Source organism: Octodon degus, unplaced genomic scaffold (assembly GCF_000260255.1).
Source record: "Octodon degus isolate 3935 unplaced genomic scaffold, OctDeg1.0 scaffold00273, whole genome shotgun sequence".
Taxonomy (NCBI): Eukaryota; Metazoa; Chordata; class Mammalia; order Rodentia; family Octodontidae; genus Octodon; species Octodon degus.
Genome location: NW_004524849.1, coordinates 878,253 through 894,936, shown reverse-complemented (window position 1 = coordinate 894,936; position 16,684 = coordinate 878,253). Strand labels below are relative to the sequence as shown.

At 42.1% G+C, this 16,684-nt stretch overlaps 2 protein-coding genes across 15 annotated transcripts in view; one reads left to right on the top strand and one right to left on the bottom strand.

Annotated features, from left to right (window-relative positions):
• Ncf2 (neutrophil cytosolic factor 2) overlaps positions 1-9,693 on the top strand; it is a 33,399-nt gene extending 23,706 nt beyond the window's left edge. The window contains exons 11-15 of one of the 2 annotated variants that reach the window (XM_023706863.1): positions 2,452-2,477; positions 2,854-3,005; positions 3,128-3,239; positions 5,636-5,813; positions 8,702-9,693. In XM_023706863.1, coding sequence (XP_023562631.1) covers positions 2,452-2,477; positions 2,854-3,005; positions 3,128-3,239; positions 5,636-5,813; positions 8,702-8,814 — 581 coding nt within the window. In that variant the 3' untranslated portion in view covers positions 8,815-9,693. Of the gene's footprint in view, positions 1-2,451; positions 2,478-2,853; positions 3,006-3,127; positions 3,240-3,702; positions 3,783-5,635; positions 5,814-8,701 lie in introns of those variants that run through there. The other variant, XM_023706865.1, reaches the window with a different exon arrangement.
• Positions 9,694-10,544: 851 nt separating this feature from the next.
• Smg7 (SMG7, nonsense mediated mRNA decay factor) overlaps positions 10,545-16,684 on the bottom strand; it is an 83,439-nt gene continuing 77,299 nt past the window's right edge. For 12 of the 13 annotated variants that reach the window (XM_023706852.1, XM_023706846.1, XM_023706845.1 and 9 more), the window contains 5 exons: positions 15,327-15,407; positions 14,705-14,864; positions 13,797-13,967; positions 13,533-13,678; positions 10,545-12,921 (listed from right to left, as the gene is read on the bottom strand). In XM_023706852.1, coding sequence (XP_023562620.1) covers positions 12,808-12,921; positions 13,533-13,678; positions 13,797-13,967; positions 14,705-14,864; positions 15,327-15,407 — 672 coding nt within the window. In that variant the 3' untranslated portion in view covers positions 10,545-12,807. The remainder of the gene's footprint in view (positions 12,922-13,532; positions 13,679-13,796; positions 13,968-14,704; positions 14,865-15,326; positions 15,408-16,684) is intronic. The other variant, XM_023706856.1, reaches the window with a different exon arrangement.

Sequence of the window (16,684 nt, the reverse complement as noted above, 5' to 3'; positions counted from 1 at the left end):
CCTCTGATTCACTTTTGCTTTAGTTTAGTGCACAGTGATAGACATGGGTCTAGTATTCATCTTTGGCATGTGGAAAGCCAGTTTTCCCAGAACAGTTTATTAAAGAGGTTATCTTTCTCTTGGTGAAAATGTTTGGCCCCTTTGTCAAAGATAAAGTTACTGAATGTCTGGATTTGTTTCTGTATCTTCTAATCTGTTCCACTGACTCTCAGGAGTCCCCCCAGTATCACGCTGATTTGATCACAGTAGCTCTATAGTGTTATTTCAACTTGGGGATTGTGAAGCCCATGCCTTGCCTTTGTTGCCCAGGATTGCTTTTGCTATTCTAGGTCTCTTCTGGTTCCAAATGAATTTTAGGAATGTTTTCTCTAGTTCTATGAGGCATGCTAATGGTATTCTGATTTGGGTTGCATAGACTAGTACATCTACTATGGAAATCAGTGTGGAGATTCCTCAAAAAACTAGAACTAGAGATCCCATGTGGCCCTGCTATTCCCCTTCTTGATATCTTCCTAAAAGAATTAAAAAACACCACAGTGATATATGTGCACCTATAACGGTACAGCTTGTAATAGCTAAATGCCCATCAATCAAGGGATGGATAAAAAAGATGTGAGATATATATATTACTCATCCAAAAGAAGGATGAACCTGAGACATTTATAGCTAAAGGGATGGACTTTAAGATCATACTCTTAAATGAAATAAATTAGACAATTGTATAAATATTGCATTGTCTCTCTGGTGTGAGAAACTGAAAACGTAAATAAGAATCAAAATGTATAATAGATATTGTGAAACAGGAAGAAATTGTTCAAAAAGAAAGGAGAACATGGGGGGAAGAAGGAAGGGAGGGAAAATAAAAAAATGAGAAAAGAAGGATACAATGGAGGGCTGGGGAGATAGCTTGGTAGCATAAGCACCTGCCTGGCAAGCGCAAGGTCCCAAGTTTGATCCCCAGTACAGACGCTGTATATATATAAAAAAAGGAAACAAAGCTTTTGTAAATCATTCACTACATAAAAACAAATTTCAGGACATCTAAGACAAAAACTAGGGGCCGAGGAGATGGCTCAGTAGAATAAGTGCTTTCCTGGCAAGTACAAGGGCCTGAGTTCAATCCTTGGTTCTGAAAAAAAAAAAAAAAAAAAAAGTAGCATAGAGTAGCATCAGAATGCCCTTCACCAGAATCGCCAGTTGTTTACATCTTGTGCCCTGTACCTGTCTTGTAGTGTCCTTCATATGATTTTTTTTTTTTTTTACCCCTGAGCCATTTAAAGGTAAACTGCAGACACGTGAGGAAAACCACACTTGGCCTCTCCTAGGAACAGGCCTCTGTGCAATCACAATGCTGTCCTCACAGTAAGGACATTTAATGCTAATATTGTAAATCTTTTTTTTTTTTTTTTCCAGAACCGGGGATTGAACTCAGGCCCTTGCACTTGCTAGGCAAGTGCTTATTCTACTGAGCCATCTCCCCGGCCCCTTAATGCTAATATTGTAACATGCATATTTATAAGCAGATTATTTCAACCCTCCACCCCACATATACACACAGTATTTTGTTATTTTTTCTGTCTAGGGACTCATCGAAGGTCACATATTACCCAGGGAAGGTTTTAAGAATACAGATTCTGGGGGCCTGCCCCTTAGCTCAGTGCTTTAAGTGGCTGCTTCAACAAAACAGTCAGGCTCAGGTTGCTGTGGTGAGATCCCCACAACACAAGCCAGCCAAACCTGCCTTGAAGGCATTCGGAGCAAAAAAAAAAAAAGAATACAGATTTCTAGACTTTTGATTTTGAGTGTGTGTGTGTGTGTGTGTGTGTGTGTGTGTGTGTGTGTGTGTGTGTGTTCAGGGAGGGATGGGCTTGGGAATTTGTATTTTTAGCAAAAAAAAAAAAAAAAAAAGAGCCTAGGTTGTTATTCTAACGATCAGCAGAGTTTGAGATAAATGATTGTTCTCGGAAGTCATGTACTGCCTTTAGGAAATACATTCATGCTTCTGTCTCATGTTATACTACCGTCAATAAGTTATACACATTAGAAAACATATACACAAATAAAATAACAAAGTAAAAGATAAGTGATTCTAATATTTCGTCCAGCAGCCTGGGGCTCATCTCACACTCCCTTCTCTCATTGCTTTGGATCATACAGGTTTAACGTATCGGAGGCCTAGCCAACTGTTGGTAGGTAAGGATGTGCTGCTCGTCCTACCGGCTCCCTAGGAGCAGAGACTGACTTTATTCATGTACTCATAACCTTCGTATTTTTCCCAGAGTCAGATGTTCCCTGCAATTTACTAAGGTTAAAAATTACCACCAAGAATAAAGGCTAAGCAGCTTGGTCCCATGCTCTAAGAGGTTCCATTCTGCCTATGGCAGGGGCCAGCGAAGACTGCGCATTCACCATCTGCTTTTCGTTTACCCTCTACTTTTTCCATTTATTTAGGTCAGAAACAGAAAGAAGAGCCCAAGGTAAGATTTTCCTTGATTTTTTCAAGTGGGAGAAGATGGATGGGTCTGGGCTGTCAACCATGGTGTGACTGACTGGGTTAGAGGCCTCCAGGAGGGAAAGAGGTCCACCTCACAGTCTGTGGGCTGTGGAGCTCCTCACCACTTCCCTACCTCATGCATTCCCCATAGCTGGTCTGCTGAATCCAGTGGAGTATTCATTCAAGTGGGAGTTGGGCTGAGGATCTCTGGAGGTCATTCATGGTGAATATGAAGCCAGTCACTTGTTGGCCTCTCCCCTGCTGAAGGGATACTGCTATACCAACAAGACAAGCAGCAGTCATCGAAGGTGTTGCTGAAAGCCTCACTCAGGAGTTTCCTTTGTTTCCACCTCTCTCAGGAAATACAGCTCAGGGTTCCTACACCCTACACAGTCAAGGTACACTACAAGTACACGGTGGTCATGGAGACTCAGCCTGGGCTCCCTTACAACCAAGTCTGGCACATGGTGTCCAAAAAACTGCAGCTCCTACCAGAGCACACTAAGCTGAGGTGAGCGCTTTGCACACAGCACACATGGGCATGGCTCTGGATCTCTCGCTGGCCCAAGGACCTGAGGGATGGTTTTTGTGCTTACAGCCTCTGACTTGTCCCTGCTTCCTATCTCCATTCAGTTATCTGCCTCGGGACAGCAATGAGCTGGTGAACCTTTCAGAAGAAAGCATGCAGGATGCCTGGGGTCAAGTGAAAAACTACTGCCTGACTCTCTGGTGTGAGAACACAGTGGTGAGTACAGTGAGCCCAGGGCTGACAATGCTTCAACATTAACGAGCTCCTTCTGCTGCCAAGCACTGCGCTGTGTTGGGGCCATGGGGGGTTAGAAGTTGCAACTGGCAAAGGTTTCCCATGGAGAAAAGTGGGCCCAGAGGACCAGGGGCCCACAGGAAAGCTCCAGCCCCCTGTTGGCTGGGGAGCCTGAGTGGGTCAGCATTATGACCATCATGGCCAAGCAAGGGCTGGGATGAAGTCACAGCTGGAGGCTAAGCTATCCTTCCTTCACCTTCTTGAATTTCTATGAAGAACTCTTTCAGGTGAAAAATAGTGAGCCTTCCTTTCACAGAGAGGAGTTGGTAACAGCCTCTTCCTAATAGCGAGCATCTTGAGAACTTCCCACATCCCACACACTGTGAGGTATGTTCTGTGAAACTGATAATCCATGAGGTAAACAATATTCCATTTTATAATTTAGGAGAGAGCAGAGAGGGCAAGAAACCTGACTGAGATGACATAGGCCAGCTGGCTCCAGGGGCCGCCTGTGTTTATTATCATCTTGCTGTAATTCCAAGAAAGAATAGCAGGAGATGCTAGAAGGGGGAGCAACAAGGTAACTCGACCTGGCCCTTCAGTTCTAGAGGAAAAGTTGTCATGGCTTTTTGTTAACTCCCTCCACTAACTCTGGCCCCTGAAAACTAGTAGCTGCTGTCAACATTACTTTGCCTTTCATACAACTGTACAAAATTATACTGTAGTCTTTCAGGTTTCAGAAATCTAATTCTTTTGATTACTACACAGTATTCCACTGCATGGCTATTGCAGTTTATCCATTTACTTGGACATCTGCCTAGAAGGGATTCTTCTGCTGTACATGTGATTTCACTTAAAAAACCTATAAATTATTTTTTACCTTTGATGAGGTCAATCTGTTTAGTGGCTATCCATATGTAAAACTGCCCAAATTTCCAAGTCTTTTTTGGAACTCATTCAGGTTCAGGGGCACTGCTGAACATTTTGTATCTCTTAGCTTGGAACTAATGAGTCAGGTTCTAACTAGGAAAAGTTACACCTATTATAGATCTACTGTAATCAGAAACACTTATCAGTGACCAAATTTAAACATGTATGTTTGAACCTATGCTGTCACAGAATGTATGTTCATTACCACTCCCTGCCATCTCCTTTAAGCCCTTAGCTCTTCAGGTGAGGCCTGAAGTTCTGAGATTATGCTGCTCAGGGACACACGCCTGGTGAGCAGTGGAACTGGGATGTAACCTGAGATCTGCGGACCCCGCAGGGCCACTTCTACCTCTCTGTACTGCCTTTTAGTAACAGCATGCACCAGCGTTCAACAAAATAAACTTGGAATTGTAACAGTGCATTTTAGTCTAGTATGGTTTCTGCCACTGATGTATTAAATCCCATGACTCAAACCTCCAGAAATTGTACCCTTCTCCTATTCATGGAACACAAAATGGTAACATGTAAGAGGCCTAAGTTTATATCTAAAATGCGCAAGGAAGTGCTTTTACAGGTAAAAGGCAAGCTTTTCTCATGACCTCAGGTTGGCACGGTACAGCGGTTCGCAAGCTTTAGCGAATACAGGCAATACCTGAAAGACTTCAAATGTAGATTGCAGTGGCCCACCCTTAGGAAGGTCCTCGCATGCAGGAATGCAAGAAAACTTGCAGTTTTAACAAGGGCCCTAATGGTGGTGCTGGAGAAAGTCTGTTAGAACTTGTGCTAAAAAGCCCAAGTTGGACCATAAGCTGCCCCTTGTGACTCATACTTTCTCCACAAAAATGCCCATTCTACATTTCTTAGGTCTATAGCAAGGTGCCAGTAAGGTAATGTAAGATTATGTGCAGTTCTTCAGACCTTTTGATTTCACTCATCCCACCATTCAGTAGCCTTAAAATGTGCATTGGGGGCCAGCCAGGAGCTCAGCAGAGTAAATCACCTGCTTGGGTAGTCACTGGGACCAGGGCTCAATCCCTAGTGTGCCATGCCAGCCCCACCCCTGGGGCTGCCTGAGATGGTGATTAAGACTGGGTGTGGTAGTGCGTGCCTGTAATCGCTGAGCTTGGGAGGCTGAAAACAGGAGAATCATTATGAGTCTGATCTACGTAGTAAGGCCCTGTAGACACTGTACTAAACACATTAAAAAATGTGCCAGGGAGATAGCACAGTAGAATAAGCACACACCTGACAAGCACAAGGTCCTGAGTTCAATCTCCGGTACCACAAAAAAAAAAAAAAAAAAAAAAAGTGTATTAGGTCTATGCTAGGCACAGATCACAAACTGGTCTTTCTGAGCTTGTACGTGACATTTTACTGTTTCCTTTAGTGATGTTCAGTGTTGACTGGCCAAAAAACTGGCAAAATTAACAAGCCCTTTATTATTTCAGGGTGACCAAGGCTTCCTAGAAGAACCGCAAGAAAGCAAAAATTCTGACATTAACAGCCAGATAAAAGAGTCTCAGTTTAAAGAAGGGAGCCAAGTGGTAGCACTCTTCAGTTACGAGGCTACCCAACCAGAGGACCTTGAGTTTCAGGAAGGGGATGTAATCCTGGTGCTGTCGAAGGGTAAGTGCTGTCAGAACGGAACTCACAGTTAGCAGAAACGGGAAGAAGAAAACACCAGTAGCCCACAAACCAAACTCTGGCCAGTCATTTTAACATCCTATCCAGCTTTCAGCAAGAGGGAACAAAATGAAGGCATATCCATTGTCTTTTGCTCTACTAAGCAGGCAAGTAATTCATACATATGACTCCTAACACCTTTGTTATTTAATAAGACAGCTGCTTTGAAAACCACAGATTTTCATTGTAAGAGTTAACAAAGCAAAAAAAAAAAAAAAAAAAAAGAGTTAACAAAGCAGCTAGAATTGTTTTGCCTATGCACCTAACCACAAATCTTCAATTTGGTGCACTTCCCAAGGTGGAGGAAAAAATGGTAAATTTTGTGTTAAAATCATTTGCTTGTTGGGCATGGGAGTGATGCTCCCTGCACTGTGGGAAACTTAGGCAAGATTCCAAGTTTGGGCCCAATGGGGGTAATTTAGCAATCCAGTAACGGTCTCAGAAGTGGGGGAGGGAGCTGGGGCAGCTATTCAAAACTGCCCTATATTTCTGGTAACTTTTTGAATTATTAAGATTCAACAGATTAAAAAGTGAAAAAGTATAGAGTTCTAGTCAGTGATTCTCAAACTTCAGTACTGCCTAAGCATCACCAGAACCATTTGCTAAATCAAATTCCTCAGTCCACTTTGCAGATCCTGATTCAGGTATGGGATGGGGCTCATACCTTTGCACTTGGACCACTTCCCAGGATGCTGACCCAACAGCATTCCGAGAACCACTGTTCTAATTTAGTTTGATAGTTTCTCTTCCTGGGACAGTAGATTCCATCCCAAAAGGCCCTGCTCACATGGCAGAAATGCTGTGCACCAGCAGTACAAACTAGTGAAAAATCTATTAGCTGTAACAGAAATTCCACCAGACTAAGAAATGAGAGTGGGAGACTTTAAAGTTGAAGAACTACAAAGTATACAAACATGTACAGGAAAGTAACTCAAAATGAGCAGAGAAACAGCAGTGTATTTCTTTCAAGGATGATTACGCCCACCAGGGGCCAATGGGAAACTGAATGCGAGGGATCAGGCTAAGGCTTCCTAGGGCCATTTTGTAACTGTTAATATCAAGGGATCAGCTAAATTGTCCAGTCGGGTTTTTTTTGAGTTGGGTTGGGGGGAGTTAGTAGGGGGCTAAAAGGAGAGAACACATAAGACCTCCTGGGAGATTAGAGAAGGGACTGTGTTACTATGACAAATACAAGTCTTAAACAGGAAGTACCCTTACATTTAAGAATTTTACAGTTTGACATGACACAGGATTCATGATACACAGATGGAACTGAGGGTGAGTTCAACCACATTCAACGGTTACCAGATGGTTTCCGGAACTTTATTTGCAAGTCCATCACCTAGGGATCCTCTGAGAATGGACACTAAAGGCTGGATGGGGTCTGAGGCTTTCCATTTCTGATTCTACAGTACTTGAAGTCCATACTGGCTATAAATAAGAATGCAAGCTAGTTTACAATCAGAGCTACCAGAGGAAATGTTTCCATGCTGTCACACTCAGCATTTCAGAATCTTGAGGGGCACGATCTAGGCACCATAGCTCCACCGTACAAAGGCAGACTTCTAAGAACACTTGCATGGTCTGGTCGGTGGGCTTTGGAGAGTATACCCAAGATGGTTGATATTTACTGGCAGAATGGCTGAGGAAACCATTACTCTCTGGGCTATTTCTTTAACAAGACTGAGATACCTACAAAGGCTGATCAAAATTGCTGATGAAAGTTTAAACAAAAATCATTACAGTGAAAGACACAATGCCAGTGAACACACTCAAGATATTCCCTCTAACCTTTGAAAATACGTATCCAGTTGTTCTAGACACTTTCTGAAGATTCTGGAAGTCTTGTGTTAAGAGGTGAGTGCTGTGAGTCTCATCCAATGCAAAGGCAGGCTTGTAAAATCACGGTGTCCTTGTCCACCTTATGCACTGGATGTGGCACTGTGCAACTTCTGGCTCTTCTCCAGTCAAAATGGGCATGAAAAGTAAATGTCTTGAATCCTTTTAGTACATGGAGACAGCTACAGTACACTCACTCATACAGACGACTTCCAGAATGGCTTTAGAAATAGCAACAATGATGGGTTAGATGTGGTTCAGTCATCAGCCCCAGGGGCTGTCTGGGTTACAACCAGCTAGCTGCCCATGTCCTTTGGAGCCCACGTGGTAACACCATGTGTTCCACAAATAAAGCTATAGGATCTAACATTTGCCCTGCTGAGTTTCAGTCATACTTTGATCAGGACCAGTATTTTAAGGGAGATTAAGGGGAATGTATCTTTTCCTGTAATTAAAACATTGTAAACATTCATATTTTTCAATTTCACCCCATGTAATTGGGTTATCAAGTCTAAGTGTACACGTACTTTGATACACTATCTCCACACTATTAAAGACTCAAAGTGGGAACTACTAAAATCCTTTTTGCAATTATGCACTAAAAACCACTACCAGCTCCAACTTTCAAGACCCTAATAAATCAATGACTAGGGAACTTTTTTACTAACCAAAGCTTACCCTGTTAAAAGTAAAGATTCCTAACAAAACTCACAACACACTTTGCTTAGTTTTATCTAAAAATTCCATTTTATCTTGTAACTTTTGAAATTTGTAATTCGTTCTTCTGCCTTCTATTCCTTCACAGTATCCCAAACAGCAATCAGTAAGATGGCTAAGCTTTGCATTCCCTTTAAGTTCAGATCACTTGCCAATACTCTGCTACGGCCACAATTTGGGGTGGGGAAGTCACTGACAAGGTACTTGTGGAATACGCAGATGGGGTGCTTTTCCTATATGCTTTTATTGATTCATGTATACTTTTCATCTTTCAGTGAATGAAGAGTGGCTGGAAGGGGAATGTAAAGGGAAAGCTGGCATCTTCCCTAGAGCTTTTGTTGAAGAACGTGCGCCCATGGATTTAGACAGCACTCCTAGAGCCACCTAGGACGTTTCCCAATCTACAAATTTCATGAAGAGAAAGCTTTATTATTTGTTCCCAAGATTCAGTTCACCTCTGCTGTGCGTCACAGAGACATTACAGCTTGGAAGTGTAAACTAACCTTCTTAAAATTCAACCTGTTAGACAATAATACAAGAACTCAAGATAGATTTCCTAGTGCATGAAGAGGAATGGAGTGAAAACACCTGGAAAGGCGTGAGAAGGTTCTCTACAGCGCTGGTAATCCAAATGTACTTACTTTATGAAAATTCACTGAATTGTATACTTTTAATCGGTGCATGTTTCTGTACATGTGATAGCTCAATATATTATTTAAAAAACCCACAAACCCACAAAAAGAAAACAAGACACCCAGGGGTCCAGGCTCCAAACCTAAGTGGAAACACTCTTGTTTCTGTATGATTAATACCATAGACTCCCGAGGCTTTCAGGTAACCTTACAGGTCTTTCAGAAGACATACACATATAAAACTGCTTATGAACATATAAAACTTTTTGTATTTTAGGGAAGGTTCTACAGGGTGTTCAGGGTCTCACTACTAGATCCGACTTGTAGTGATCCCCCTTTTTACAGCACAACTGTTCTTTATCTTCTAAAAAGTTTCAGCACTTAAACAGAACACAGAATCTACACTGAGTTAGGCTTCCACGGAAAACATTCAATTTCAGAGAATTAAAATACTAGTAGTACATTCCTTTATGCTTCCTCAAAGAGGGACTTCTATTAAAGAGTTCATCACTGAATACGCACCACTAACAAGTGATGAGAAGCTATATTCAAGAAATCGAGGGCCAGCCAGGTAGCTCACCAGACTAAAGCGCCTGCTTAGGCAGGTGCAGGGACCAGGGTTTAATCCCTGGCTTGCCATGCTGGTCCCACCCCCAGGGCACAATGAGACAGCAACTGAGACTTGGCATGGTAGTGCATGCCTGTAATCCCAGCACCTGGGAGACTGAAAACAAGGGGATCACTATGAGTCAGGTCTGTGTAGTGAGACCCTGTACTAAACATATTAAAAAAAAAAACATTGGTTGGTCAGTATATTCTATTATTTTTCACTTCTCCTATATATATAATATATATGGTTAACTTGAACGAAGGATTCCATAAATACTAGATCTCAGGACCTGGCTTTAATTCCTTCCACCCCTTCTTCTTACAGAGTATGTGTGGGTTTGCTAACAATCTTTCCAGCAAGTAGGTGCTTGTGAAAAGTACAGTAAGGAGATGAACTGTAGACTGCATCAACATCACTGAAAGGACAGTCAGCGTGAAGACCAACTGCCAGCATGGTCTCAAAGGGCTACCAACTGCGACGTGGAACACAACTGGAAGAACAGCTATCCTGAGGCTAAGAGCAGAAATGACCATTGCTGTTAATCAGATTTAGTGAATTTTATAGGTCAAAAGGATAAATTATCTTGGAATTGTCACATTAACAACTAGAATAGGAATTAAAATGGACTATTAACTCCTTTATATAAGTCAATCTTCCTCTTCCTTAAATAAAAGAACTTCGGTAGTAGTTTCTACGTCCCTTTCTATAATTCATTGATCTGAAATGCCAAAAGTGAAAATAACTCTGAAATATATTCAAATTTTGATCATTTTTGCTTTTGTCTGCATGACGTGTTGAGTACCTGAAGTTTTTAAGCTGGATTTTCTTCAATACTGTATTATTTAGCATAGAAAATAAACATATACACAGATGTGGTTGGAGAGAACATGGTTTAATTAAAGGCAAAGCTGATTTCAGCAGCTGCAGGTCTTATACAGACAAAAAAAGAAAAGAAAAAGACCCCCCAAACAACAAACAACCCCCCCACAAAATTAAGCTTACTACACAAAACCAGTTTTTGATGAAGATTCTCCTCCCCCCTTCATTACTCCTGCAGTGAGGATGACAAGAAACCCTGCTCCAAGAGTCAGAAAACATTCCAAACAGCAAATTCTCATGCAGAATGGGGCTGCAGATGGGAACTGGGTGCTACTGGGAGGGAGACGGTAAACCTGGTTAGCCTGTCTAGGGTGCAAGAATCATTCTGTGACAGTTCAAACACTGGAATGTTGCAGCTGCCTTAATGCAGAGCTCAAACACACAAACTGGGTAAAGGCAGCAGGGAAGAGGGAGGTGAGGAAAGAGGGATCAGGGAAGAGGATGGAGAGAAGCACAAAGGGTTTTCATATTGCCATTAGACCGGGGGGGGGGGGTGCGGCTTTACCCTTTCAGACCTTTTAAAAACTAAAGAAAACAACCCAAAATACTATGTCAAATTAAAACTGCAATAATGTAAGCATATGGGGGCTTCAATCACTCTTTCTGAAGAGCAATGAGCATTATCTCACCCCTTTTAATTGCTGGGGTTGCCCAGACTCCAGTGACAATGGGGGCTCCTTGATGTGCTTTGCTCTGCAGCTGTTTTCCAGCTAAGTTCCACACTGACTCCTTACACTCACACACACAGTCCCTTCCCTCTGGGGGAGCAGATGGGCATGTGTGGGCACGTACGCACGTGCATGCCAAGCACACACACACACACACACACACACACACACACGGAGACCTCCCAGAAAATAACCCCTACCACTAGCACAGCAATTGGACATTTAGATAATTTCCATAATTTTCCCTTAAAATATTACTTTTCCAGGAAGTGACTAACAGAATGTTGTCCATTTCTACATAAGAACATCTTCAGTCCTCTTTCCTCCTAATAAATATCAAATAAAAAGTTCATTCTCCTTTCTTTCGCCTTTTCCAAAACGGTCTTCGTTGTGTTTTCTTCTATTCATGCCGTGCATGTGTCCATGGTGCCTTGAATCTCACTCTCGAAGTAGAGGCTGGGAAGACTGCTGCTGGGCAGTGGCCTGGCCTCCTTTCCTTGTGGCTATGCAGATGGTACTGCTGCCCTCCTCTTCAGACTGTCTTTTGGGCCCCAATGGCTGGACCCTACACAGTTGCTTCTTGGCGAGATGTTGTACACATTAAGAATAAAAACAATTACTAGCAAAAGGGATGGACACAGGTGCAGGAGGCTGGTAAATAGAATGAGGGCACAAAAACCAACTAAACAAAAAATAACCACACTGAAAGCTTCTACCCAATAAAATGTGTCAGGCCATGAATGGACTAGCCTGTTTTCTGTGAGACTCTGCTATGCTACTGCAGAAAGTACAGGAATCAAAAACATTAATTTGAAATCCTACAGCAGTCACCTGCTAGTCCAGCCAGCACCAACACCCACACTGCATCCTCGAGGGCTCGAGCACCTACACAGTGAAGGGCATTTCCTGCTGGAATTTCCAGGCCCGAGAAGGGCCTGCCAGAACCTTCTGAGAGGCCCTGTATCCTCCCCCACGGAACACTTCCACTGGCGGAGGAGGTTGGTTCCCTGTCCTGTCCCTACCAACCTCTCACAGGAGCAGTGAGTGGAACTGTCTTTGCTACACACTGACTAGAAGAACACCTGTCATGGAAGAATTCAGTGTGATATTTTACTACTGAGAGTAATAATAATAAAAGATGTTTAGGAATAATTTCAACTATATTCTCAGTCAGCAAAGCAATCATTAATGGATTCCTATTTTATTCCCCAAAGAGGAAAAAAGGACTGAGAAGTTCCCATTGGCTTCTCCCACCTGCCTTCCCTTCTCAGCTTTCACTTCCCATGTGGCTGGGGACATGCACGACAGAGAAGGTGAGAGGCGGTGATATCAGGTAACTGAGTGAGACAAACAGCAGTTCCTCTCGCCCTCCAGAAGGACCTGGGGGGACGGAGAGTTCCTGATGGATTTTTCTTTTTGTTGCACTGCGGACACTTCGTGCACACTCAGCGGCTGGTGGAACACTTACACCCTCTTGACAGCAAGGAACAGACAAGAGGGCTGCCACCTGCAGGGGACTGTGTGGGCCAGTCCTGCAAACCCAACATGCCATGGTTTATGGAGCCTTCATTCCCAGGGTTGCCACTTTGGCCTCAGTGTGGAGGGTTCATGGTGCCTTGTCCCCGCTGCTGTTTCTGCTTCTGCTGCATTAACAACTGCTCCAGAGCGGAGGGTCCAGGATGCATCATGGAACTGGACCAGATAGACTGAAAAATAGCCCAGATCTTGTCAGCAGAGGTCAACTAGCGGTCTGAGGGGGGATCTGTTTTAATCCCAGCCAGCTATATAGGAATATATGCTTTAAGAACCACATTCTATCCTATAAAACACTCAGCTATTAGAAAACATCACTTAAGTCTCTAAGATTAGTTAGTTCCTGTTAAAATTATTTTAAACTGTAGAAGGCAAAAGTATGCATTTAAATGAAGTCATTTTGCTAACAGCTCCATGTGCGGTAGCAGGGTATGTTTATATAGAGGCAAGCAAGTCATGTTTTAAATCACAAACTTTTCCTTCACTTGGTCAGAAAAAGACTTAAACATTCCAAGATGAAACAGAATTTTCTTAATCTTGGAGGAAAACTTTTATGCTTTAATCCCCCAAAGAAACTTCTTTATCATTAGAGGATTCTCAAGTTAAAAATTCAAATCTACTGAAGACTCCTGGTAAGGCTGATCATATTTCTAGACCTCCGTTACACATATGCTATACATCTGCCAATTCCGAGGGCTGCGGAAGCAAACCCCGCTTTCTAACTGAGTCCAGGTAGTCATCTTTGCAGCTAGTCTTGTGGTTTTTGTTCTGGAAATGTACTCACCTTTAGGCTTTCCATGAGGACAGCAGAAGAATCCTCCATGGAAGGACCATGGCCTGTCCAGGTGCCAATTGGAGTGCTGGCCTGATGCCAACTGCTCTCAGAGGGTGAAGTTGTTGAGAGATAATCAACACCAAAGCCACCCATGGCTAAGGGATGAAAAGAGAAGAATTCAAGATGCCCTATTACTGCCAGATAGTATACCAAATCCCAGGTAAGGATATAGCAAATTACTTCACTTTCCAAGATATTAAGCCTAGACCTCACCCGGCTTATCAGTCTTCCAGCGATCTGCAGGCCTTCTGTCCCTGTTATCTGGAGTCCCAATGGGTCCAAAGTTGGAGAATGGAACGGAATTATGGTTGTGTGTTGGAGGCGAGCTGGGCAGGCTGCTTGGGTTTGAGGAGTGAGGAGACTGGCTGGCTGGTGTTGAATGATCTATTGGATGACAGCAACACAGGTCACTGACTAGGTGTTTGAAAAACATGACAAGAAGTATTCTACAAACTCTACTAAAAATAACTATAGGACTTCAGAAGAAAGGTGACTTAGGGGCCCCATGAAGAAATCTGCCAGATGTACTAATTTGCCTTACTGCACGTATCTATGGCATAACTTTTTCTTAAAAAAGAAAAAAAGACACTTTTGTTAATTGACTGCACTTTTTGGATGCCAGGTTAAGTTTCCAAAGTTGGAGAATGGAACGGAATTATGGTTGTATGTTGGAGGCGAGCTGGGCAGGCTGCTTGGGTTCGAGGAGTGAGGAAACTGGCTGGCTGGTGAATGATCTATTGGATGATCATTTATTGGTTGTTTCTATCAGAAACACATCTTGACTTTAAAGACTACTATAAAACCAGATTATTACTTATAAAATTGGGATGAAAGTCTTTATTTGAAAAAGTACAATTTTCATCTATAAACAAAACTAAAATATTGCTAGAACTGTGACAGAATTCCTATTTTTCTCTTTTACAATTCTATTGATTTTGTAGGATGCCAAAATATTTAAGTGGGATTAGAGGAACTAGGTTAGTACGCTTCTTTTGTATTTTCTTTTAGGAATTAGTATTTTAAAAACCCAATTAATTGTAATTACAGAATTCTAATAACTTTTTAGTCACCTTCAATATACAGAAAAAGAAAGGTTCATAAGTTTAAAGACTAGTTACTACCTGAACTGGCAGGAAGTGATGGAGACCATGGAGTCCCTTCAAAAAGAGAATACAGTGATGTCTCCTGGGGGGGCATTGATGGATTAAGCTCTGCCTTGGAGCTGGCTGTCATGTTCTTCCCATATACCTCATTGAACATGCTGTTATTTGGGTATCGCTCCTGAAAAACAAGATAGTCAATGTATAAACTCACTCTGCGAGAGAGATTTAAAAAATTCATGTCATGCTTACAGATTTCTGACACATCTAAAGCTTTTCTAAGACAAACTTCTGGAGGCTTTTATTTCTTTTAGTATTCTCTCATCCATTTCCCATTTGCTCTGTCTTACCTTTTATTCTGCTCCATATAAACCATACAGATTTTTAAAAATATGAATAATCCATCTGGCTGAACATAGAACTATGAGGATTTCAATATTAATGAGAAATTAAAGGGTTCAAACTCTTAATGTACAGGTCACTAGCTTGTCAGAAGGGGAAAAGGGCTAAAAATCAAGTATCTGGAAGATCCCAACATATGGAAAAGGCAGGAAAAAGAAAAACAGACATACTGAAATACAATGAAGAAAAAACATCAGTCTATTATAGAAATACAAAGCAATATCCTTAGTGGTTTACCCACCTGATTGAGAGAGAATCCGGTGAGGGACAGGAAAGAGGATGAATGTGACATGAGCTCTGAAGGCTTCTCCAGTAAGGATTTCTTCACAGTCCCAGAAAGAAAAGCATTCAGTTATGCCTTCCAGTTTTTTGGTTTGTTTTTTTTTCCAGACAAGGTTTCACTATACAGTTCTGACTGCCTTGAACTCACAGCCAGCCTCCTGCCTCAGTCTTCCAAGCACTAGGATTATAGCCATGTGCTATGTCTGGCCTCTTTCTTTTTTAGTATTAAATTTAAAATACTATAGAACCAAAGTAAAAGAATTCTCCACTTAAGCACATTTGTACTCAATGTATACAACGTAACATTTATAAGATATGAACTCATATCCATTTATACCATGATATCACCTAAAGGCAAGTTGCTACAGTGAGTCAGAATCCTTTACCAAATGCATCCAGTCTAGTGCAGAGATAAGGGAAGGAACCAAAGACTCTCAGGAGTTCTGGGTGTTTTTAAGGAATGAACCTCAGGAATCCACTTATCAATAGTTCCATTTAGAAGAATTTTACAATAGGCTGAAATGTTCTAGCACTGTTTACTGTCTAAATTTCTAAAGCACTACAATGATAACCCATGTGGTGGCTTACATTGTAATACCAGCACTCAGGGGGTTGGAGGCAAGAAGAATGTAAATCTGCGGCCAGCCTATGCTATACAGTGTTTTCTGGGCAAGCCTCAACACAGAGAAACCCTGTATCAAAACTAAAACAAAGCACAACACAAACACTGACACTGAAGACTCTAAAACAGCTTTCTGAATTCATCTGACAAGTTTGGTTTACATGTTTTCCAAGTAGCTCCTTTGGTGGTACCTACTAAAATACTGAAAAATCAGGCTTCCATCTACTTACCCGAAGAAAGTTATGAAGAAAAATAAAAGACGAATTTCTAATGCTCACTGCAGTGTGTTAACAAAACATCTACTGCATGCAAGGCATTTTCAAGCTTACACCATTAGCAGTGTTAGGAAGGCACCATCTCACTTCTCAAGCCCTTCCAGCAGGAGGCAGCGGCAAGGCAGGCATGCTTAGGTAGAGCACAGCTGCAGGACATTACACCTTCTGACCCCCAGTCACCAAGCTGCTGCCGACCGCCACTTAAATTTTCAGGGATCTTACTGCCCATCTAGGAGAAGGCCTCCACTGTCACTCACCTAGGCAAATTTAAGGGAACTTTCAGGCACTGGAGATGGCAGCTATTGTCACGAAAACTAGTTTTTATGTATCCTGATACTATAATTAATGCACTTTAATCTTATAAATGTCTTCTTGGCCTGTGTTCAGGAAAGACGGAGGCAAAGGAGGTGAAAAGGCTCT